General features: G+C 41.5%; 1 protein-coding gene across 4 annotated transcripts; it reads left to right on the top strand.

Moving 5' to 3' along the window:
- The first annotated feature begins 1,989 nt into the window (after positions 1 to 1,989).
- taok1a (TAO kinase 1a) lies at positions 1,990 to 24,040 on the top strand. Of its 4 annotated transcripts, none has more exons than XM_080429616.1 (20): positions 1,990 to 2,039; positions 5,318 to 5,551; positions 6,013 to 6,084; positions 7,189 to 7,290; positions 7,391 to 7,436; positions 7,573 to 7,669; positions 7,784 to 7,897; positions 8,569 to 8,660; positions 8,880 to 8,973; positions 9,234 to 9,315; positions 9,567 to 9,734; positions 10,455 to 10,655; positions 11,469 to 11,597; positions 13,355 to 13,591; positions 13,720 to 13,848; positions 15,458 to 15,661; positions 15,970 to 16,209; positions 16,563 to 16,775; positions 17,634 to 17,816; positions 18,139 to 24,040. In XM_080429616.1, the coding sequence occupies exons 2-20, from the start codon at positions 5,420 to 5,422 to the stop codon at positions 18,691 to 18,693; spliced, it is 3,090 nt and encodes a 1,029-aa protein (XP_080285742.1). In that variant the 5' UTR covers positions 1,990 to 2,039; positions 5,318 to 5,419; the 3' UTR covers positions 18,694 to 24,040. The 4 variants fall into 4 exon arrangements, with proteins under 4 accessions (XP_080285742.1, XP_080285741.1, XP_080285744.1 ...); XM_080429615.1 differs by having other exon boundaries at positions 2,000 to 2,233; XM_080429618.1 differs by lacking the exon at positions 1,990 to 2,039 and adding an exon at positions 2,674 to 2,694.
- The last annotated feature ends 954 nt before the right edge of the window (positions 24,041 to 24,994 follow it).

Below are 24,994 nucleotides of genomic sequence, written 5' to 3'. Positions count from 1 at the left end.
TATCACTGTCGTGTCGTCTGCGTACTTTATGATGGTGTTGGAGTCATGTGTGGCTGTGCAGTCATACGTGTACACTGTACAGGGAGTAGAGGAGAGGGCTCGGCACACATCCCTGCACACCATCCAGTGTTGAGGGTCAGATGTGATGCTGCCCATTCTCTATCTGATGTCGGTTGGCCAGGAAGTCTTGTATCCAGCCCTAGGTCTCTGAGATTTATGTCAAGTTTTGCTGGGACAATGGTGTTGAATGCTGAGCTGTAGTCCACGAACAGCATACATGCATATGTGTCCTTCAGCAGCTTGTTGTCCAGGTGCGAGAGGACGGTGTGGAGAGCCATGGCAATATCGTCATCGGTGGATCTGTTTTTGCGGTATTCCCTCACCAGCTTCTCAAAGAATTTTCTGACTATCGGGGTGAGAGCGACAGGCCTCCAGTCATTCAGTCATGTCACTTTGGCCTTTTTGGGAATGGGCACAATGGTTGACATTTTGAACCCTGCAGGGACCACAGCCTGGGAGAAGGAGAGGTTGAAGAAGAAAACACCCGCTGGTCTGCAGATGCTTTAAGGAACCGGCCTTGAATCCCATCAGGTCCCGCAGGGGTTCTGGATATTGACCTGTGTGAAGGCTGTGCGCACATCGTCCTCCAAGATGGTTAGAGGGGTCTCCTCTGCTGCTGCTGCTGCTGATGGCCCCGCTTGCCGCTTGGCTGCTCAAACCGGCCGTAGTAGGTGTTCAGTTGGTTGGGGAGGGAGGCAGGCGGTTTCACTTCAGTTCTGTTTTTTCGTTTGCCGTCGGTCAAGGTGTGTACCGCCTGCCACGTGCCCCTGATGTCACCACTGCTGAATTGGTCTTCCATCTTTGCAGTGTAGGCCTTTTTCGCCTTCCTGTCCTGATGGTGCTGTTTATAGGCGGCGTGCGTTGCGTTGCGCGTTTCCACATTGCTGGATCTGAGACCAGTTCATGTAGATGTAGTTGTTACACGTACTCCGCTGTCGATCCACGGTTTCTTATTTGGATAGATCCAAACTGTCTTTTTTGGAACTATGTCATATGCACTTGCTGATAAAACCAGTGACTCTGACAGTTATAGTGAGACATTTAACACAAAAACACATTAGTGGTTTACTTTCAAGAATAGGCCCACCTATTCATTCAACTACATCCTGGGTAGACTACTATTGAAGTTTGTTTATGGGTGTTTTGGAGGTGTTTGAACTTCCCTCACATTCTCCCCAATGTATTTTCACGAAGAACGGCGGTGGAACGCCTAGAATAAAGACACCAAGGATACGTCAGTGACGTAACAATCAATCGGGAGTGTGTAGCCTGTAGTTGACAAAAATGACGTATTTTATTATAATATAACAATAAAAAAATGTTGACACGGTAAAAGTTAGTGTGATGATGATATATAAATCACCATAAACCAATTAATCCCTATACTTAGTTGTACGACGATCATGCTCACGTTAGGTTGTAGATTGCTATTTTCACTAGTTAAAATAAATAAATAAAAAACAGGTAAAATACAATAGAAATCATGACAAATTGACAATATTAAAGTCAGTAGTGGTTGAAAGTAACTAAGTACATTTACTCATTCTGTACTTATATAAGTACAATTTTGAGGTACTTTTATTCTACTTGAGTATTTCCAATTTTCAATACTTTTACTTCTACTCCACTACATCTCAGAGCAGGCAAATATTGTACTTTTTTTACTCTTTTATCTTTTCAAACATTTTAGTACTTTAAAATGTGGTACTTAAAGTATATTTTGATGCCAATACCTTTGTACTTTAACTCAAGTAACATTTTGTACACAGGCCTTTTACTTGTAACAGAGTGTTTTGCGGTATTGGTAGTTTTACTTAAGTAAAATATCTGAGTAGTGAGTACTTCTTCCGCCACCATAGTTGTGACATCATGGACGCATCCTTGGTAACTGTGTTGTAGTGGAACCAACATTCGGCGGCCATCTTTGGAGCTGCCTGGGAGTGGGATTGGAGGACTCTGGCACCCCCGTTAGCTCTAGGGTGGGGATTTTAACAAGTCATGTTTTGCAATTCCGTACAATATAATCGATTGACAGCTTTGGGAATAATGATATTTCAGTAATAACAAAGTAGTCCTTCGGCTGATGCAAAAGACGAGCACTTTTCTCCTCCCAAACTGGTTGAATTACACGACATTGTGTCGCTCCGCTGAAACCCTGGCCTGTCAGCGGAGGGTGAGTTTCAGCTAACTGGCTATGCTAGCTGGTGTTAGCTATAGCTACCTAGTCGTAAACATTTACCTGTTAGCATTAGTTAACAGGTTAAGTTAACATTAGTTAACAGAGCTCTTTGTTCATTTGGATGCCGTACAACATATTCAGTCAACATGGTGTCACTATGTTGTTAGACCCGCACATAATAACACTTAAAAACTTGACACGTTCAACTGTCATTTGGCTAGCGTTAAGTTTTGCTACGATACATGGCCAGCTCGAAGCTGTTGATGTGTGTGTGTGTGTGTGTGTGTGTGTGTGTGTGTGTTTGTTAGTTAATGCGTGCGCTTGGCCGTGCGTGCTGGAGTTCTACTTGGTTAAGTTTGACTTTGTTGTTGCGAAACAGCTGCTGCAGCTGTTTAGAACTGGTAGGTAACCTGCATTGTCTCTGAGAGGAGAGCCGTGATAGCAGCTTCAACCAGGTGATGCCTAGTGCCACAGGTGGTAGTTAGATGACTAGGTCAGTGGTTTTCAACCCTTTTTTCATATCAAGGTCCATTATTTATTTGGCATTTGAGCCACGGACCACCGTTTGATGAGATTTAGACTCTCGGATCCAAGACGTAGAATATTTTGTTATAGTTGGATACGATTGTGTCCACAATTCCATGCTGTATTGATGTTGGTACCATAGGAGAGACAACAGGCAAGCGTTGATCCAAAAAACAATTCTTTAATTAAGTAATGCAGAAATTTAACAATGATTTAACTCTTGAGAGTGTACATTTTACCCACTCAAGAGTTAAAATCACTGGTGGTCCCGGACCACTGGTTGAGATTGAGAACCACTGGACTAGGTGCAGCATGTAAGTGTTTTAAGTTTCATTATTTTACAATAGTCTGATTGTCCATACTTAAGCAATGATGGCATTGGGCACAGATTTTAGGTTGAGACAGTCCTTGGTAACAAAGTGCTAGTCGAGGTATTTTCAAGATTGACACATGCAAGTGTGCATCATCACCCATAAACAAATTCAAAACTAAAAAGAAAAGCTCCCTTCTTTATTTGGCCTAGCTGACAATTTAGTTTAGCATGTTAATCTGGGCTCAAAAGTCTTAACTTAGGGTTTATAGGCTCCCTGTTGGTGATTCTATTCTATTTGGTAACCATTGATCTTTCAGAAAGAAAGCCATCCACTAAGCTCACATAGTCTGTGGTTTTATACTACATAAACATTATTGCTGAATCACCAGAAATAGTGGTGTCTGGCTGCTGGATGCTTAAATTGTGGTTTGTTGTTAATTGCATTGTAATCCATTATTTGTTTTGTCAGTTTGCAGTCCCAAAATTTTGATAAGACTACAAGTTTTTATTTATTGTAGGCTAGACATGCAAGTCTAGGTGCATATTTAGTAAGTGCCATGGCTATTAGGTCGAAGAAGACAGATAATCAGTAGACTAATTGCTCATCAGGCCCCATTCCTTCCTCCCCGTAGCTGTACAGACAGGAAATGCTGAAAAATGTGGTGCAGTGAGAGCATACACTGGGAATCTCACCCCTCTAGCTTTGTTGTCCTGCCTGGCTGCATTCTTGTGTGTATGTGCACTCGTTGGCACGCAATGGTGTTTCATGAAGGTATCAGCTGCCATCATTCACTTTGCTGCTCACGTGCTTGCAGTTGAAAATGCCATCATGAGATATGACAACAAAGCTCATTCATTACCAACAATGTAGCAAAGAACATTGACAATAAAGAGGCACAGTCCCACATGTTAATGAGGCTTTATTTCAGGGCTGTGGCTGCATCTGTGCGGTCAAGTGAGTTGTCCAGTGTTGCTGCCGAGGGACAAAAGATATCTGCTGGGACTGAGGGCTGCTCCTCCAGGCCAGGAGAAAAGAAGTCTTGTGACTCTGGCGTCAGCTCTGCATCTGTTTGCAGCTGATCATCTGAGTTGCAAGGGCTCAGTAACTTCAGTGATCTCTATCCCAACAATAATAAGACTTGATATTATGTAATACTACAGATGCTGCAAATAAGTTTCATTTTGATTGTAAAAGTGGAGGGTATTATTTGTATTTGGTAATTTTGTACACTGGAGAGTCATGCCATAACATTGTGTTAGATATGAGTAATTTGAGTGTGACGCCAACATGCCTTGTTCTGTTAGGTTAGCTGATGTCATCTCACCCGTCAGCTAGTATGTTCACTATGTTGTAATGTTGGTGTCTTTGTTTGCGCTGGAGACTATCCTTAGTTTGTTTCCTTATTTCATCTGTCTGTACATACCTGTGACTGGCGGTGTGAGGGAGGGGAGATTGTCGGGACATGGCCAACTGCTTTTCTTCCTGTAGTTGCTGTGACTATGGAAATCGGGAGACTGATCTCTTTCTACCTCCAGCTAAAGTCAAAACGGACCATGATCTCCAACTGGTCACTCTGCACAGTTCCACCCAACATCACCACCATCTTCTTGAAGTCTTGCCCAGCATTTTCCTGCTGCTGCTATTAAAAATGCTGTGATACAGTTTGAATTATTCATCCTTGATCTGACACAGAACCTTTTATCAAAGCTTGTATAGTACACACACACACGCACGTACGCACGCACGGGTGACGCAGTGGTAAAGTCCCTGCCCACCACCACGGAGGTTGTGGGTTCGAATCCACTGTGGTGCATCCGGTTCGGGGGACGGAAGCGGTGTGGGGAGGGTGATATTGGTCATTGCACATACTCCTACGGGTTGGGGCGGGCAATGTTGGGCGGGAGGAGTGGCACGATGGCTCTATGTCCTCCTGGTGGGGGCTCCTCACTGGCAGTTGAGTCAGTAAGATACGACAGCAGTGACAACACGGAAATGTGTTGAAAAATAATTGGCTACTCTAAATAAATAAAAAAGAAATCAACATTGTAAGAACAGGGAACATACAGTATGGCTCTCATGTACTACCTAAAGCTGTTTCCACTGTCAGTGTTGAAAGGGATATGGATATGGAACGGTGATGGATGTTGACCTATTAACCTTTTTTAGGTTACTTCTTGCTCTTTGTATTGCTGTGGTTCTACCTCCCCTCTAAAACAAATCTTGTTTTTTGTCCTTTCAGGTTGAAACACGTATGAGGCCACTGTCCTGCAGATGAGCCATTGGTGGGGGCTGTCACGTCGCTAGATAGTTCCTGGCGACAGCGGCATTGCCCCCCCTCATTATGCCCAACGCCACTCGGGCGGGGAGCCTGAAGGACCCCGATGTTGCTGATCTTTTCTTCAAAGATGACCCTGAAAAGCTCTACTCAGATCTACGTGAGATCGGACATGGCAGCTTTGGGGCTGTCTATTTTGTGAGTAGTTTTAGACATAAAACTTTGGCCCGGGTGCTTTTGGCCATCATTTTAGCCGATTGGGCTAATTTGGGGCATTTCTGTTCTGGGTTGGCCTTGTCTGTTAGTGTGTTCACACACTAACAGGGCAACCCTTCACCCCTGCTGCGTTTCACATTGAACTTAACTTCATTTAACTCTTAAAACTTTTTTAAACTACCTCACCAAAATTGACATTTTATCCAAGAGCAGTAAGTGTTATAGAATTGCCTAATTTTATATCAAGGACAGAATAAATTGTAGAGGAGTCAACATGGTGTGTATGACTTAATTTATTACTTGTAATGTTTCTGTTGTTTGCTTATGTTTTTCACCCAAAACGTAGATGTTATTAAAAGTGTACAGTTAATGAGGATGTGGCATGCGGCATCAATGCATGAGAAATAACACTAACAGTACTTCTTTTTTTTTTGGTCTTTCAGGCACGGGATGTGCGTACAAATGAAGTGGTGGCCATCAAAAAGATGTCTTATAGTGGAAAGCAAACCACTGAGGTAAACGATTATCTATATGAACCATTTTAATGTTTTTGATGTGGAATCAAGATTCAAGATTTGTATTGTTACATCTTATACACAACACAAGTGTAAAATGTATTGGTTTTGGTTCCTCACATTGTAGCAGCAATAACAAAGTATAATTTAGAATTGCAGCAATAGTAAGTAGAAGGTAAAGAGAAGTAGCAAAGTATGTATGTATATTAATCATAGCACACTTTGTGGTACTTGAAGGTACTTTGTCAGTGTGCATGGTATGTGTTTAATTGAGGTGTGTGTAGTGTGTGGCAAAGATGATATTCTAAATTTAAAGCACTTAACCTTGTAAGTAATCTGTTTGCAATACTATAGCTTGATTTTAGTGACACTCACTGACTAATGGCAGATCACTTTGTTCAAAGTTTTCTGGGGCACAATAAAATGAATGACTGGGGCATGACAATCAACTAAAATTAGGTTATGGCATTAACCCATTTAGACCTGAGGCCAATTCTAAAAGCGCCTGCTAAATCCTGACATATAACAATATATACAGTAGGTGCAACAGGTCTAAATGGGTTAATAATGTAGTGTAATTTTCCATTCAGAAAGGTGGTCAGTGACTGTCGTCAAGGTTAGGAAAATGGTTATATTATTAACTAAATGAACTTGGATTTCCAAAATAAACAGAGCTCCTCTCTTTTCATAACACAATTATCCAGTCAAGTAATAGAAACAGGCTCACATTGATGATATACACATGCACTCAAAATGACACTATTTAATTATGGAATAGAATTGATCCTGAAAGCATTTGTCAGTGATGAGAGTTGACCCTAGGGTTACCTCCTTTATTCTGTAAATTCCTAGACATTTTGTGTAAAGACGTGCAACAATTTGCACCAGCTTTCTTTGTGCTGCCTAGTCTAATACACGCAACAATGAGACTTTACTTTGAAAGTATATTATTGATATATTGAAAGTATATTTCTGTATTTTCTTAGTTTGATACTAAAACTCCACATGCAGAAATTGGGATAAAATATCATAGTTGCAGATGTTTTTGTTGGATGTTTCTTACACAAGGATGCATTTTAATTACTCTTAATTTTACTACCACAGAAATGGCAAGACATAATCAAGGAGGTGAAATTCTTGCAGAGAATACAACACCCAAACAGTATAGAGTACAAAGGATGTTATCTGCGAGAGCACACAGCCTGGGTAAGGTTCTAATTGGTAATTAAGATGATGTTGTACGGTTATTGCATATTTTCCATTGAGTGACACAATAAACCAAACCTTCACTGTCCTTCGCTTTTAGTTGGTAATGGAGTATTGTCTGGGATCTGCCTCAGATCTGTTGGAAGGTGAGTTGGAGATTTTGCAGGAGTGAGGTCGGGTGACATAATTTTGAATAATGCAAAGCAAGTAGTCAATTCTTATTGAAGTTTCCTTTCATGCTCTTCCTTTGCATTGCTCTCTTGATGAATGTGTCCCCTGCAGTTCACAAGAAACCTCTGCAAGAAGTCGAAATTGCTGCAATTACCCATGGTGCTCTTCAGGGGTTAGCCTATCTTCACTCGCACAACATGATTCACCGGTCAGTGTGTTAGTGTTTGGGAGTATGTTGGGCACCATTCACTTATGCACTCAAGGAATGTGACCACTGAAAAGAGATCTTCTGTAAATCTTCTGTCTTGTGTTGGTCTGACAGAGATATCAAAGCAGGAAACATCTTGCTGACAGAGCCAGGTCAGGTGAAACTCGCAGATTTTGGTTCTGCTTCCATTGCCTCTCCAGCTAACTCTTTTGTGGGGACGCCATATTGGTATGTTTTATTTCTATTGTAACCTTCCCTGTTGTAGCATCTTTAAAGTTGTACAATGCAAATTCACAACTAACGATTTTTAGCAACCTCTGCTGGTCACTACCGTCACTGCATACAATTTCCGAAGTCCTCGATTACCCAGAATTCCATTCGTTTTCACCGGAAGCCGGAAGCGTTTCAAAAAGCGATCTTTTAATTGTTTTATACTATCTACGGATCGTTTCTCTTAGCCAGTGGAGCATTAGTTACCATGAGCTGTGCTTTCTTTTTCTGTTCTTTTTCGATCTTCTAATCCTACATTCTCTTAAAATCAGCGTGAGGTTCATTTTTGTTATTAGCGCGATAGTTCCTGGCCAAACAGGAAACCGTTGCGGTAGTTCCTGGCCAAACAGGAAACCAGTGCATTTCCACCTCCGTTTTCCGGCCAGATGACGTCATTTCCCCGGGAAAGTCCCCCCAGTCCACGTTCAATATAAAATATATAAATAAAAGGCTTCCGGGGGTGAAATTCATGGAGTGGGTGTTGTGAAACTTTTGCCACTCACAAAAGATATACAATTTAACTTTAGTTTTGTTGAAAACGTTACCTAGTATGCCTTTAACAATATCTATTTTGGTTTCCTGTTTTATTTGCCTTATTGTGTTCAACATATTTTTATATATATTTTTAGGATGGCCCCAGAAGTAATCTTGGCTATGGATGAGGGACAGTATGACGGAAAGGTGGACATCTGGTCTATGGGAATAACATGCGTAGAATTAGGTGAGATAACTGTTCCATTTGTTTTGTCTCAGATCCGGCACTCCCGTTGATTCTCTGCTTCTGTTCGGTCACCTTGTTGCGCAATATCATGTACCTTACCTGTATTCGCTAAATTGCTGATATGTGTTAATGCTATTCCCAATCCATGTAATCTCTGAATTTTCCACATTGCTAGTAGATGTCACCCCTTTTTATGTGACTTGTAATTTGTTTTCACAGCGGAAAGGAAGCCTCCACTGTTCAACATGAATGCAATGAGTGCCTTATACCATATAGCGCAGAATGAGAGCCCATCACTGCAGTCAAGTGAATGGTAAGCAGGGGAGCTTATCCTGAAAGGTCTTGCATATTGCACTGTTATTATTTCTGTGTATGTTTTAGACCACTCTTGCTATGCATCCCATGTCTATAATGCATTATAAACATACTTATAATGAATTATAATCAGCTTTTAACACTTTACAAGTATAGTTACAAGCATTCATACATACTCATAATGCTTTATAACAATAATCATAACACATTATGAAGCATTTTGTCATTTCTAATTTCACACATTCTACCACACTCTAGGACGGATTATTTCCGAAATTTTGTAGATTCTTGCCTGCAGAAACTTCCTCAAGACCGACCCAACTCTGAAGAGCTGTTAAAGGTAAGAATAACCAGTTATTCCCAATATACTGTACTTCATTGTTGAGCATTTGTAGATCTGCTATTTTAGCCTAATGTTCACTCCAGAATATGGATGCTAGGTTTCATATGGTTAAGAGTGGCTGACAGCAAGCATGTGCCTTTTGATGCCAAACAGTGTTTAGATGCAAAGTCCTGTTTCCACAGACTTTATTACACTAGGATTTTGCGCTACATATGTTGTGATGCATCTCTTGTACCTCCCTGTCTTAGCATGCGTTTGTACAACGGGAGCGACCAGAATCAGTTTTGATGGACCTGATCTTAAGGACTAAGGAGGCGGTGCGTGATTTGGACAACTTACAGTATCGCAAAATGAAGAAGCTCCTGTTTCATGATGCCCACAATGGCCCCACAGCCGAGGCCCAAGATGAGGAGGAGGTCTGTAGCCTGACTGTTTTTATCGCTACTCTCTCTTTCCTTCCCATCTCTTTCTCTCTTTAATTTTTTCATTCCTTCTTGTCAATACTGTTTTTAGAAAAAAAGTGCTATCCTAATACTGTATCTAGTACTGTACTTGAGCAGCTTGTCTCAGCAATTCACATTCTTAGCCGACCGACCGTAACCTCAGGCTTAGGAATCAATGTAAATGTAATGGCAGTGCCTTGTGTCTGCACTTTGCACTGGGAGGCAGAGAGTTTGTTACTGCATTGCTGATTCCTCACCTCAAATGTTGTCAGATACATACTGTTTAAGTTTAAAACGAGAACGCTTGTAATGCCCTGTCCGGCCGTCATGATTCAAGTCAATTAGATTCATAACAGAGCAGCAGCCCTGGGTCACCATAGTGAGAAACAGCTGCTTGGAGAAACATTGAGCTATGGGAATCACACAGGTGTAAGAAATCATGATTCATGATTATTCATAGTTACAGTACGGGCTTGCTGATGTAATCATGCATTACGTTTTTGTTTGGCGGGGAGTGATTGGGATTGGACTTTTAGTGACTTTTGACATAAAAATACACAAAAATTGATTTGACATCTATTGTTAATTATACTGTATCTCAATTGTGATCAAGGATATGCTCTAGGAGTGTGAAAAAATACTTTTCATTTCATAATGTCTTTAACCTTCTATGCCGGTGTCTGTTGTCCTCAGGATCCTGAGCACAGTGTGGGCAGGACTGGCACAGTCAACAGCGTGGGTAGCAACCAGTCCATTCCCAGCATGTCCATCAGTGCCAGCTCCCAGAGCAGCTCTGTCAACAGTCTGACAGACGCTGGTGACGACAAGAGTGAACTGGATATGGAGGGAGACCACACGGTCATGTCCAACAGCTCTGTCATAAACCTCAAACCGGTAAGTCATGTGGCTGCAATCAAGGTTCCATATCTGATCCATTTCAAAATATAGAATCATTTTAACATTTTCTTTGTTATATAAAAAAAATCACACCCTGTGTGAAGTGGGCGGTGTCTTGCTAGCTAATCACAATACTGAATGGAGTCAACCAATCATGTACAAAAGATAAATACATTTATTGAAACACTCTTTATGATGGACGAAACCATAACTTTAAAAAAACAAATTGATGGTTTTTTTAAAGTTATGGTTTCTTATATAGGGCTATGCACATGTGTCATGTGACACTGGCCAATCACAGTCCTGAATAGATTGTGATTGGCCAATCACAGCGCAGGATAATTGTACAAATTTCCATACCTCACTTATAGGGGCGGTTTCACTGCCCAAGATAATTGTACAAATTTCCAAACCTCACTTATAGGGGCGGTTTCACCGCCCAAAAAAGAACATATTGAATTACTGAAATGCAGAATTGGCCAGTATTAATGGCCATACACACCGAAAAGGATAACTATAATAACTATAACGATAATGTTATGGGCATCCACTTTGATGAACGATAACGTTCTGTAAACATGTTGAACGCGATGCCCTGTAAATTCAGATGTAATGTAATGTTTCGGTGCGAAAGTGAGTCCAGCGATATCTTTCGCCACTGTCAATATAGTTGTGTTGTGGACATGAGTTACTTTGTAGAACGATTTTTAAAACAATACATTTATAGTTATTGTTGGTGTGAATGGCCCTTAAGTCAGTAATTAATCTGATTCCTGTTACATTGGATTTGCAATGTGTTATATCTCTCAGGAGGAAGAGACGTACCATGACGATGCTGAACCTCACACACGTCCAACTGAGCCACAGTCTCCCCCTGCACACACGCCACGGCCTAAACGCAACCGTGAACACTTTGCTACTATACGCACAGCCTCTGTGGTAAGAGTACAGTATGTGCATTCAATTATGTCATTTGAATAGGGGTCTTTTCCTCCTGGAAAACAGCTACTTCATTTCTGATGGTTATATGTTCATTAAGTTTAGGATATAAATCTCTGTTATTGCTGGGTATCGTTCAAAACCTTTTGATATCGGTACAGATACCTTGATGATACCAGTAACTGAACAATACTTTTTTATTTCGATAACAATTTTATGAAATCCATTTTAAGACCTGGAACGCATCTGTGTCACTTTAGATTTCTTTGGATTTTTCTTTTTCAAAAAACTGTTAGGATTTAGAAAACATTTTTAAGAATCGCTTCAGGTCTTAAAGGGTTAAAGCTCTAGACTCCACGACGAGCAAATCCACGTAAAAAAAAGCATCCATTCATGTACCGCGATGACCTTGGCTACATCCTGGAACGATAACATTTCACTCGCGAGTTACAACGGGGGGGGGATCGCGCATCGCGCATGACCGGTTTTCCCCACCGGAAACGGATTCGGAGATATAGGCGTTTTAAAGAAGGAAATAGACAGGAAGCGGATGGGGAGCCATGTTTTTGTTTCCGGTGATCTATTTGGCCTATCCTTCTCAGGATCACAATGGGTACTCCCAGAGCTGCTCCAGCCCCTCCCGTGTGGAAAAAAACAAAAAGACACTCAAACCGAAGGGTATTCGGTTTTGGCACTCCGCGTAACTATTTGCACCTTTTGCAAAACCGTTTTAATACGGTTTTGGCACCCCATGTGTTAACACATTGAGTGCCAGGTATTATCATCCAAATCATCCTCAGAGTGCCAGCGTTTTTTGCCGCGTCTTTGCGATGTTTAGACTGCTGCAGAAGCCACATCGAGGACCCGGATGTATGGGATCTGGGCGATGGGATAGGGGTCCGTCTATCCACTGGAACAATAACATTTCTACCGTGATCCGCCATTTTAGAGTGATCGCCCATCGAAAATGGCTGGGTTTCACCTAAAAAAAAAAGATATGGAGATAGAAGTGTTTTTGTCAAGATCCTATCATTGGGCCGGATGGACGTCTGTTTTTTGGGGATGACGTCACATCCGTCCATTCCTTTTTGCCGGACCCAGGGGGTCTGGCTTACATGAGGCTTTGTACCTGTTTTCTCCATACATGGGCATGGTCACTTTGTCCTTAGCTCCCAGCCATAAAAGTCTGTCCCCCTTTCGTCCATACATGGGCATAGACACAGGCTGACACGTCATGTGAAGTCTGGGTCTGGCAGAACCAGGTCTCCTGGTCTTGTTACAGTGTCCTAGGATCATTCCTAAGTTGCGTTAGAGCTCCCTCTTGTGGGAAAAAAAAATCTAAATCAAATGATCATCAAATTTGTAATTTTGCTGGTCTTGGTAACGATGGCTTTTTCTATACATGCATTGTGAAGAGAAGTGATCTACAATTAAACAACCCCTTGCGATGTGACGTGTTGCTTGTAGATCAGTTATTTTCGGCACATGATGCCATCGTACATGAATTAGGCTGTAGTATTGAAATTTGATTCTGAATGACGAGGCATTTTTCGGTACTCGATGGTATCGAAGCAGTTCCCAGTTGGTATCCAGCCCTACATGTGTAATAATGTTGAAATGAAATGGCTGGCATCAGTGTTGGCCATTTAAAGTCCAGCTTGTAGTGTCTGTGTAGGTATTGTTATTTGTCCATTTGTTAACACAACGACAAACACTGTGATGAGAATTTGTGTTGACTTGTGATGTTTGTGTGCCAGGTTACTCGCCAGATGAAGGAGCATGCGCAGGATTCAGAGTTGCGGGAGCAGATGTCAGGCTACAAGCGCATGCGGAGGCAGCACCAGAAACAGTTGATGGCTCTGGAAAACAAGGTTAAGGCTGAGATGGACGAGCACAAGCTCCGTCTGGACAAAGAGCTGGAGAACCAGAGGAATAGCTTTGCCCAGGAGATGGAGAAACTCATCAAGAAACATCAGGCATCCATGGAGAAAGACGTACGGGCCTTAGCTTTACCTCACCTTCTCATCTGTTGCCATTTCACTTTAAGACTTCTGAATGCAGACAACTGCTTTACGGTTTCAAGTGAAGCTTGCTGATTTGCTATGTCTGTTTTTTCCATCAGGCAAAGACATTTACCAATGATGAAAAGAAATTCCAACAGCACATCCAGAGCCAGCAGAAGAAAGAGCTAAACAGCTTCTTAGAATCTCAGAAACGAGAGTACAAACTGCGCAAGGAACAACTCAAGGAGGTCAGGAATCAAAGTTAAAGCTGCACTGTGTCTGTGGCATATATATATATATATATATATATTTCTAACTAAGTCCTTGCTCGAGTGTGCTTGAAGTTTGCCCATTTGATGGGACCCCTCTTCATCCATAAAGCACTGTTTTGATTTAAAAAATATTGAACTGTTGGAGCATCTGGGTGGCACAGGGGAAATGTTCCTGCCCAACACCGTGGAGAGTAGAGGTTACAATCCTCTGGTGCATCCAGCTTGGCCTGGTGCTCCAACGATTATAATTGGCCACGTTCGAGGATAGAGGAGGGCGATCTCTGTCACTGCACTAGTTATTCCTACTGGTTTGTTAGGGTACCTGTTAAACAGGGAGAAGAACTAGCTTGCATAGTCTGTTTTTCAGTATGCTTTACACATCATCCTGGCAAAACACCTCACTGTCTGTTGAGAAGAAGAGTCTGACAACTTAATATGTATTGGAGGAGACGCATGCTCATGCAAACCCTCCTACATGACCAACTGTAGGGGTTAGCAGTGACAGGGACCACAGGTGTCTGGAGAACATCCTGGAATTGGCATAATGACTAAATTGGGAACCAAACCTGATAACAGGATGATTATGGGAAGAATTTCTTTTCACTCACAACCATTTAAGTGTCAGTATGAACGCCACTCGCTTCTATTTCTCACTACCACCGTCTGTTTCCTGCTGTGCAGGCAGCTTGTTGTAGGTACTTGAGAAAATAATACAGTCGTTAACCACCCACTGTGCATGGCTTGTGCACGGCTTGTCAACCCCCAGTCTGTTTGGGTGCTAAGTTGTTAACATGCAAGTCTGTAATAAACTTGTTACGGAATACTACAACATTTGTGCCTTTCGAGTTAAATTAGGCCTGTGGGAGATGCTACTCTTATGGAGAAACCAAGATTATTTTTTCCCCTCTTTGCAATGTGTGCGTGCGTGTCGCTCATGGGAATAATTAGGCTACTGCATGGACAGGTACAATGACAAAATATCACTACTGATAAGTGAGTTTCAGAATATTTTTTAAATCTTCACTCGGCTTGATGTGCATGTGATCAATTAATAGTACAGTAGCTATAAATATTCACATCTGTGCATGCGTAATGGTCATGCGTGATGACGGCTGTTCTCAACAGGTCTAAAATAATGAGTGGTGGTGTGGGCACACTCGATATACAAACATATTTCTTGGTGCTGTTTATATATCCATCCATAGTGAACCGTGCAGTGGAAATCGGCCTCGGATTGGGAAGATGCTGGCTATTTTTGCTAGCTTGCAATCACAAACTAATATTGGTGATCGATATTGTTTTGAACAATTATTTCAGTGTAATTATTTTCCTGCCTACCAGTGGTCACTGGTAGGCAGGCAGGTTGCTGAACTGTCCAATGCCCTCCCTGCTATCTTATAATGAGCATTAGTGAGAACCAATTACATGAAGATACGTACTGTAGGTTGGAAATGGGTGATGTTTTACATCAGTTAATATATGCTGCTGTATGGTTGTTCAAATCTACAACATTAATAAACGTTAGTAGCTGCATAAGAATAAATAAAACATTCTACTAATTACCTGCCTTTGCGTGGACTCTTAGGAGCTGAATGAAAATCAATCGACACCTAAGAAGGAGAAACAGGATTGGTTGGGAAAGCAGAAGGAGAACTTCCAGCACTTCCAAGCAGAGGAGGAGGCAAACCTGCTGCGTAGACAAAGACAGTACCTAGACCTGGAGTGCCGCAGATTCAAGAGGAGGATCCTGATTGCTCGCCACAATGTTGAGCAAGATTTGGTGCGCGAGGTCAGTTCTCTTGGCAGTGTCCGACATACATTACCTACAGTGCATATTGTACATACCTACGGAAACAAAGTAAATTGGGGTATTGAGTGATTATGGCTATATAGATCTAAATATTTTGGTATTCTCAATGAATGTCCAATCAATCAAGGCAGGAAACGGGTCTTATCTATTGATTATCATAGCCCTAATTATTTGGTCATCGGATTTTAACTGACAAGCACCAAGTTCTGCACATTGTCCAAGAAATGAAATCAAATTCCAACTTGACTGCATTTAATTTAGTGCACTATTCTTTTTGGTCTGATCAGGAGCTGAACAAGCGTCAGACACAGAAGGATCTGGAGCATGCGATGCTTCTGCGGCATCATGAGTCTATGCAGGAGCTGGAGTTCCGCCAGCTCAACACCATCCAGAAGATGAGGGCTGAACTAATCCGCTTGCAGCACCAGACGGAGCTCACCAACCAGCAAGAGTACAATAAGAGGAGAGAGAGAGAACTCAGACGCAAACATGTTATGGAGGTTCGCCAGCAACCCAAAAGCCTCAAGGTGAGACTTGGCCTTTTAGAACTCTGATGGCAGATACTAACACACAACACTTTTCTTCGGATACTCGGTGTACTGCTGGTGCATGTTTCACCCACACAATAACTCGGGTCAATGCCAGGACCTGAAGATGGTGATCGATGCATATGTGTATATACAGTATATACTACACACACACGCAGTTGAACAAATATAGGCATAACATCTCTTATTACTGAGTGCATCTTGGAAAATGCATACAGTATAACCAACATATCTCAAATCAGACCTGGATATGACTCAGAATTCCAGATACTATGAGTATGTAAACGTACGTAATGTATTCTCTGTTGCTCTATTTCCCCACCCTGTGACAGTCCAAAGAGCTACAGATCAAGAAACAGTTCCAGGATACCTGTAAGATCCAGACCCGGCAGTACAAGGCCCTGAGGAACCACCTACTGGAGAGCACACCAAAGGCAGACCACAAGGCGGTGCTGAAGCGTCTGAAGCAAGAACAGCACCGCAAACTGGCCATCCTAGCCGAGCAGTATGACCACTCCATCAATGAGATGCTCTCCACTCAAGCGGTAAGTCTTGTAGAATCTGTAGAATCTCAGATGTGTGTACAGTTTGTACTAGGGCTTTAGTATAACCACTAGTCGACCTTGTTGGTACTAGTCGAATAGTTGAAAAAAAACTAAAAAATGTTTTTTTTTATGCCATAGTAATGGCCCATCTTACTATTATTATTATCCTCCTGACTTAATTTTTTTTATCAAAAGGGGGTCAAAAATATGCCCAATAAAAGCCTATTATTGGGCAATGGAATGCAATCCTTGGAGACGCTGCTGTGGTGCTGTGCTGCTGTGCGAGAAGCGCTTCCCTTAAAACGCCATAAAAATAAGGGCAGGAGGATAATAGTAATATATAGTAGTAGGATATTTTTTTTAATGTAAATTTCGACTAGTCGACTACCACTGGGTCAAATTAGTCGACCTGTAAAAATCTCTAGTCGTGAAAGCCCTAGTTTGTACACAAAGACTCCGGTTTGACTTGCGCTGATATTTTTGCCTAGTGGTTCTTAAAATGGGGTCCTTGAGGGGGTTCCAGGGGGTCCCCAGCCAAACGATTGATAGTTAGGAGCTAAATGGACCCCTATTGCTCTGTAACTCAGAGAGTGTACAAATTGAACCAAATGGACCGTTACAGATTCTGCCCCGGTCAACATTAGAATCTACGTTACGCCAGTGACCAAGGGGTCCTTGAAATGAAAAAGGTTGAGAATCACTGCTGTACAGCCACGTCGTAAAAAATCGTCTCTTATGGGGGGTCCCTGGCATATCTTTACCGCGGGCTATTATGTATCATTCTGGGGGTCCTTGACATGAATACGTTTGAGAATTATGATGTCTTGTCTCTAGTCTGACCCTGCTCTCTGTCCTCAGCTGCGTCTGGATGAGGCCCAGGAGGCTCAGTGCCAGGTGCTTCGCATGCAGCTGCAACAGGAGCTGGAGCTGCTCAACGCCTACCAGAGCAAGATCAAGATGCAGACCGACGCCCAGCATGACCGCGAGAGGAAGGACCTGGAACAGAGAGTGTCCCTCAGGAGGGCCCTACTGGAACAGAAGGTTCCCTTCCCTCTTGTTTGTTTTTATTTGTGACTGTTTTGTATTATTTATTGGAAATGGCTGAGCAGAGTAGGAGGGATCTTGTTGTGTCCCCTGATAAGTCTACAAAGGATTTAGGAGGTCATTTTATGATAAAGTTCTTCACCTGTATTTGTGCTCTGTTTACTTGCTCAGACAACTGGGCAAACTTTCAAATCAATGACATTAATCCTACACAGATACATTTTACACTCTGGTTACATAAAAACCAATGCACAGGAAACCCTGCAAAGTATTCATTTCTGTAAATGTAACCCTGATCCTGTGGCTCTACTGTTTCTAGATTGAGGAGGAGATGCTGTCCCTGCAGAACGAGCGCTTGGAGCGAATCCGAAGTCTGCTGGAGCGTCAAGCCAGAGAGATCGAAGCTTTTGACTCGGAAAGCATGCGTCTGGGCTTCAGCAACATGGTGCTGTCAAACCTCTCCCCGGAATCCCTCAGCCATAGCTTTCCAGGGGCTCCAGGCAGTTGGAGCCAGTCTCCACAGCACCACCAGTCTGGGGGGTCTCAGCAGGGGCCACACTGGGGCAGCGGCGGTTCAGGGGCTGCTGGGTCAAGCCACCAAGGCAGCCATTACCAACACCACTATCACTCCAGTCAGGGAGGGCTACCTATGCAGCAAGGCTGGGGCCACGGCATGCAGGGAGGTGGGGGTCCCCAGCCGTGGGGTCATCCCTCATCAGGGTCTTCGCTAGTCTCCCGAAGTAGTGGAGGTGTGCAGAACAGCCCCCAAGCACTGGGGAGGACAGCCTCAGGGGGGCGCAGTGAGCAGGCCATGAGCAGGAGTACCAGTGTCACCTCTCAAATATCCAACGGGTCGCACCTTTCTTACACATAGATTCACTGTCATCCTGGAGTCTGCGTCTGAGCATGGGCTAGGTAGAGTCCAGTTAACAAAGCAGTGAGGGACAGGGTATTGACTGCTCTCTACAAATCCATCTCCCTTTTGCTAACCCTCCCCCGGTTCTCCCATGTACAGATGTGGATGTGTGATGAAGTAAATGTTGCTCAGGTCAAAAGGGCTGGAAGATGTACGGCCCTCCTCACAGCAATTTATCAGCACACATACAGATCATTTACCTTTTTTTTTTGTATGTAAAGATTTGAGTGTCAACTGCTAATACTCCCTTTTTATTTACAGCTCTATCCACTCAGAAACATTTTTAGAAATGTATATTACATGCTATTCACAGCCATTGCTCTCATGTTGCACATAAAACACTGTTAAAAGCCTTTGAAATGGTAACTATGTCCTTACAAATGTAGTGTTGAGTAATCACAATCTAATGTTTAGGAAAGCCCCTTGACCAAAATTCATCAGTCTGTCCTTAAATAGAAAAAAACAGCAATTCTAACTTGCTATTTTAATGCCAGCCTGCTGTAATGGTCATTATAATACCAATAGTCTTTTTTACCAGATTAAATATTTCACTTGGGTTACCTGGTCAAAATAAGACTATAGATGTCCAGAGCCAAAACTGTTCTGTCCACCTAGCCTGGAGAGGTCCAGACCGGAAATGCCACACCCTTGTGGAATCTTATTTTGGGGGTCAGGATGGACCTCTCCAGGCTGTGTTAAAACTCAAAATATTGTGCCTTTTTAACCGTTGATAATAGAATTTAGTTAAAGTCAAATGTTCACAGTTGAATGTTCTATAATCAAACAGCAATTTGAAATGAATGCCAATGTTTTTAGACTGTCCTGTTTTATACACATTTTAGTTGCAACAAAAAGTCTCTCCTCAAATCACATTGTTATACTAAAAATCTGTGCATATCAGTTGCTATATTTAGTGTATAGCTCTGATCAAGGTCTGAGAGACCCAGGCTTGGACATCTCTGTGGGAAAGGAAAGGTGAGAGACTAACGATAGGCTTCAACCAAAAATGGGCTATTTTTTGGGCCAACAGGAAATGATTTTGTAACCGAGTCAATAGTGATCCCGTCTCAGTGAAGGCTCAGTTCGCAGGGCTTAACCTCCACTTTGCTGCTGGTTGCAGAGAGGACATTTGTTCTTTCCACTACCGTAGTTACCTTCTTATGATGCACAGTCTGTCTGTGCCTGGTTTTATGCCCAGGTGGGCAATCTATCCAAGCATTTTTAGCTGCTCTGGTCCCCCATTAGTTTCAAGTGCAGTGATTGGGGTCAGCTGGGCAGCCACTTGTGCCTGCTCATAGCCCCTCCCTAATCTGATGACCAAGGGAGACGGTGGCAAACGATGAGGAGCCAATGTGGGCCAGGCCATCTGCTTTTCCATGGAGGAATTTAGCTCAGTGCTGCACTACAAAGCAGAACGTTTGGAGAAACCACATGGCTATCTGAGAACTGATGGACTCATGTCAGTTTCTAAACACTTTGCACAACTAGAGACTGAGGACAATCTCCCAGCTTTAGTTGTTCAACAATTAGAAAGTTGTTTCCCAAGCAGTAGGTATAGGTTTATTTGCACCATTCTTGCAACTGCCTTGTATTTGGAAGTCCCCAAGATTTCAAAACGTAATCCCTATCTCAGAGTATCAGATTTGGCTTTTAGGTTGTTCAAAACCAAAAAACAGGATTGGGAACACTTTGATATCTGATCTTTTATCATAGAATGATCTCAAACTGTCTGTAAGAAAATGTTTGTTTGTTTGACCTTGCAGCCCAGCAAGTAAAAGTGCAGGGGCTGCAGTGTCCCTGAACAGCCTTCACTGCTGCCACAGATATGAACTGAATCCTCCAATTGAGGTTCTTGCGCTGTCGTTTCTTCTCCAGCTTGTAGTTGCCGCTCTGTTGGCCCTTCAGATGTAGTTTAGAGTCCTGAAGCTCCACCGTCAGTCTCCAGCAATTGTGAAGTTGCTGGCATTCTGCATGTCATTATCTGTCTGCAACATCCTCCGCTGCAGATGTCTCTTGCTCTGTCTCCAACTCCAACTCTGTCTTCAAACTCCTGCTGAATTTTCTTTTTGGGGAACCGTATGTTACAGATGTCCTGGTTGTACTGTATATTCCACTTTCCACCAACACCCTGTACAGCTCTGCCATTTTCAGGAGCCAAGCTTTCGTTACCTCCATCTGTTTCTTCATGGCATCAAACATCATCATGGTTGGTAGATCTGTCATGTACTTCTTCAGATGTAGTCTTTCCGAAGTTTCAGTCTCTCTATTACTGCGCTGACTCGCCAGTGTTTTTCATCAGCCAACTCCCCTCGTCAGTCTATCAGTGTTCATGGTGATCCTGGCTGGGTGAATGCACAGTGTGCTGGACTTCACTCTTTGCTGATGTCTGCAGAGACAGGACGTAACTCCTCCCAGAAGTTCTCTCTCCCTCTACCTTGTTTTATGCCCAGTCGGGCAACCAGTCAAGCAGCTCCAGGTGCTGTGGTCTCCCTTTTGCTGTTATTGTGGTCATTGGTGCCAGCTGGTCGGCTGCCCCCGTGCCTGCTCACAGCAGATTTAAGCTTTGTCAACATATATACAGATATTTTGCTAAACAAACATTTTCTTCAGTGTTTGGCCCTCTCATCCATACGCAAATTGTGTTTTAGGTCACTAAAATGTACATTTTTTAAAAGTCATTCTAGAGTAAAAGATTTGAGGTGTGGCCATGTAAACGGTGTATGTGGGAAATGGGGATGTCGCACCTGAATTCGTTCCTGAAACATGGCGTATAAGCAGCAATTCCACCTCGTCTTTCCGCACATAACAATCACATTTTGTTTTCTGGTTCTCCATAGCTTGTTTTTCTGTGATTCGTCTTTTGATTTAAATCACTACTGCCAAAGTAAAATAAGCTCATAACGCATGCTCAGAATATTCTTCTCTGGTATGTGACGTATCATTGATGTAGAAAGATTCTTTTTTTACTTTTATGGAGGGGTAAAATATCCGTTTAGAAAACTGTTTAAACTCCTGATTTTAGGAGCAGCTTTTACAGAGAATGTCAGAGAAATCCTACATGATTCTGAGGAAAGAGGAAACTTCATTTCTATTAACAGGATCCTAGATTGAATCTTTTGATTTTATTAGTGCCTTTTTAATACTGCTGCCTTGTTGAAGCACTTTATACAGCAAAATATGTATAATGTTTAAATGGATAAGACTTTTGCTTTATTAGCAAAACACCCTGGGGATGAATGTGGTGTTAGTACTGTGTATATAGTGGAGAGTGAGAAGAAGGGTCAGAAAACAGACGAGTTAACTTGTGTGTTGTAATTCTTTCCAATGATTTCCACATACACTATAACCCATACAATACCTAAATAACGAGGGAGGAATCTGTTTGATTTGAGAATTTGTTTCATTTTCTCAAAAGCTAATACTGTGTCCAGGAACCAGCTGTAAATATCATTTCCTCTATGCATGATTGTGAGGTAATAGATCACAGGATGAGAGGATGCTGCAGGCATTTTATGACGTGCATATTTATGCTTTATTATGTCTGTAATTTCTATCAAAGAAATTGATGTATCTTTGTCTAGATACTAGTTTGACCATGACAGCAGGCTTGGTAATACTTTGAAGAATATAACAACTGAAAACTATGACACTGGTTAAACATGGTAGGGCCCTATTACGCAACACTAAAACAAAAAGGTGCTATGTTGTCCATATTAAACCATCTCATCACTACCCAAGAATGATGGTTAGTGAATCAAGCACATGTTCTTAATTATGGCTTTGTAGCATGTAAATATAACATGGACTAAGCAGACACTTGATAAGAACTCTGAGCAGTCCCCCCCCCCCTCCTTTATGGATACATGTGGCAAAAGCACTTGCATACTGATTTTCTTTGATATCCATTGCTGTGTCAACCCCTAACAGACCAATGAACCATTACATTTGTATTAAATATCTTTTACGTTTGTGGGTGTTAGAATATTATTGGGGCCACCTTGACCTACTTAGCCTGAATATATGGGGGATTTCACTTTTCAAACATAATTTGAAACATGTTAAACTTAACTAGGACTGAAAGAATAAGGAGCCATAGATGGTTAGGATAGGAAATGTCATCCTATGAATCACTAAGCTGGAGCTAAAGGTTCTGATAGTTTTTTTTTTTTTTTTTAGATTAAGCATTAAAAACTAAACTAAACTTGAACTAAATCAGAAAAATACGAAAGTTCTTAAACTAACCTTATTTAACTGCCATCTGAAATTTGAAAATCTTGGGATCTCAAAATTAGAATCCTTTTGAGTTGTCAATAGTCTAATAATCTTATTTTTAGTTTGTGTACACAAAACACTGTTTTGTGTCTGCGTTTGCAGTAATTTTCTTCAAATGCTGCCCACTTTGTTAATGGCCCCCTTCTGATTCATCACTGCAATTGTCATCTTATTTTTAACTCTTCCCAATTTGTCTTTTGTTCCCAGGCAGCCACTGAATAATTACATTCAGTTGTTTTCTCTTGTTGAGTAACAAATTCCTATTACATTTAAGGGCACAAAAATGCTGGGAAGATCGAAGTTTAAGGGTTTAAGATGTGGGAGTTTTATTTTCCACTTATATAATTTATATTGAGCCCTTTCCAGAAAGCATGCATTACATTACATAACAGGTTTTGTCCGAAAACTCTTTAAAACTTTCCTTTCGTTTTTGTTACACAGTGAATAGCTACAGCTAATGTAACATAACAGGTTGTATCCAACAAGTGTTCTGATTATGAATAGTCAGTCAAGGAAAGGGGATGCATTTAAATATTTTGCGATAGACCCTAAGACAAGTCATAAAGCCAAGGCCAATGACTTCAATGTCAGGCAAATCAAACCTCACTTCTTGTAATGCCAACCTTAAGTTTTATGCACACTTTTGTTTGTCAATGTTCTGTTTTAGTCTGGTTTTTATCAAGTCATTCATGAGACCTCTTCACCAACCTGGATTTTTATTGTTTTTTGTTTTTTATTTTATTACTTTTACGATTGATGTCAATTCTTGTCCTACTGACTGAAAGCCTATGGGAGTGAGAAACCAATACAGAAATGGCGATTCTTCTCTGGTCAAACACTGTGCCATACCAGAGTTGCCAAGCCCAGACACCACTGCATTGTCTTTTCTCCATTATACCTATCATTAGGGCTGATGGCATGAAATGTATAGAACATGTGCCAGCTGCCAGTTAGTTCTGGTCAAGTGGCCAATATAAATAATGTGGCTTGAAAAGATGTGGTGACAGGCAAATTAAAAGAGAGATTGCATATCTTTGAAGATGTCAGTATTCTTCTTGACACAGCATTACCACTACAACTCATGTAACCTGTATTAAAATGTATAGATGGTGAAACATGTTATTGAATGTCTGAAAGATTATGAAGATAAGAGTTGAAAAAGTACAAGTGGATTTAAATTGTGTAAAAAGATTCATAAAACAGAATAAAACTATAGATCAAATGTACTATTGTTTGTATTATAATTACTATTGCGTTGGCAGAGGGATATTGAACAGAAATCAGCTGTAATAAAGTAATTTTAGTATATAAATAATTGCTTTGTCTTTATTTTTGCTACATTTTGTTTTGATTACATACATACTATGGTTGCATGCAAGGAGGTCAAGACCTGAAATGTACCCTTGTTGCCTCATTTTGGGGCTCAGGATGGTTATCCCCAGTCTATACTCTATGGTTAAAACTCTTAATATTGTGGCTTTGAGAATGTAGTTTAAGTTAAGTGTTCGCAGTTGAATAATCCAATTCAATAATTGAATCATCCAATTTGAGATGAATGCCAGTGTTTTCTTCTTCCCCTTTTTTGTCTTTTTAATGCATACAATTTTAGTTGCCACAAAATGTCCCAGTGTCCCAGGTGACATTGTATTATGTGCTACAAAAAATAGATTTTTTAATGTGGCAAAAATACATACGGACCCCTGCAGCACAGAATTTAAACCGTTAGATTTTCTCTAAACGTTACAATTCTGTGTCAGTAAGAATATTATTGGGGCGATTGGGGAACTTTCATAATAAATGTGTTTATTTGTATTCATTTTATTCAACAAATATTGTATCTTTAAATTACTATACTGTAATTGAACCGAGATTAAGTAGGCAATAAATAAGGGGGGAAAAGATTGCACTGTATCATGTTGTCTTGAGGGAAGAGTGTAGCTTACTGGGGAAACAAAAGCACAAAGTGTTACCAGGCATTCTTGAAGAT

The sequence above is a fragment of the Gymnoscopelus braueri genome (genome assembly GCF_963280865.1).
Source record: "Gymnoscopelus braueri genome assembly, chromosome: 5".
Taxonomy (NCBI): domain Eukaryota; kingdom Metazoa; phylum Chordata; class Actinopteri; order Myctophiformes; family Myctophidae; genus Gymnoscopelus; species Gymnoscopelus braueri.
The sequence above is the reverse complement of the archived record's forward strand: the minus strand, read 5'-3'. Positions and strand labels throughout refer to the sequence as shown.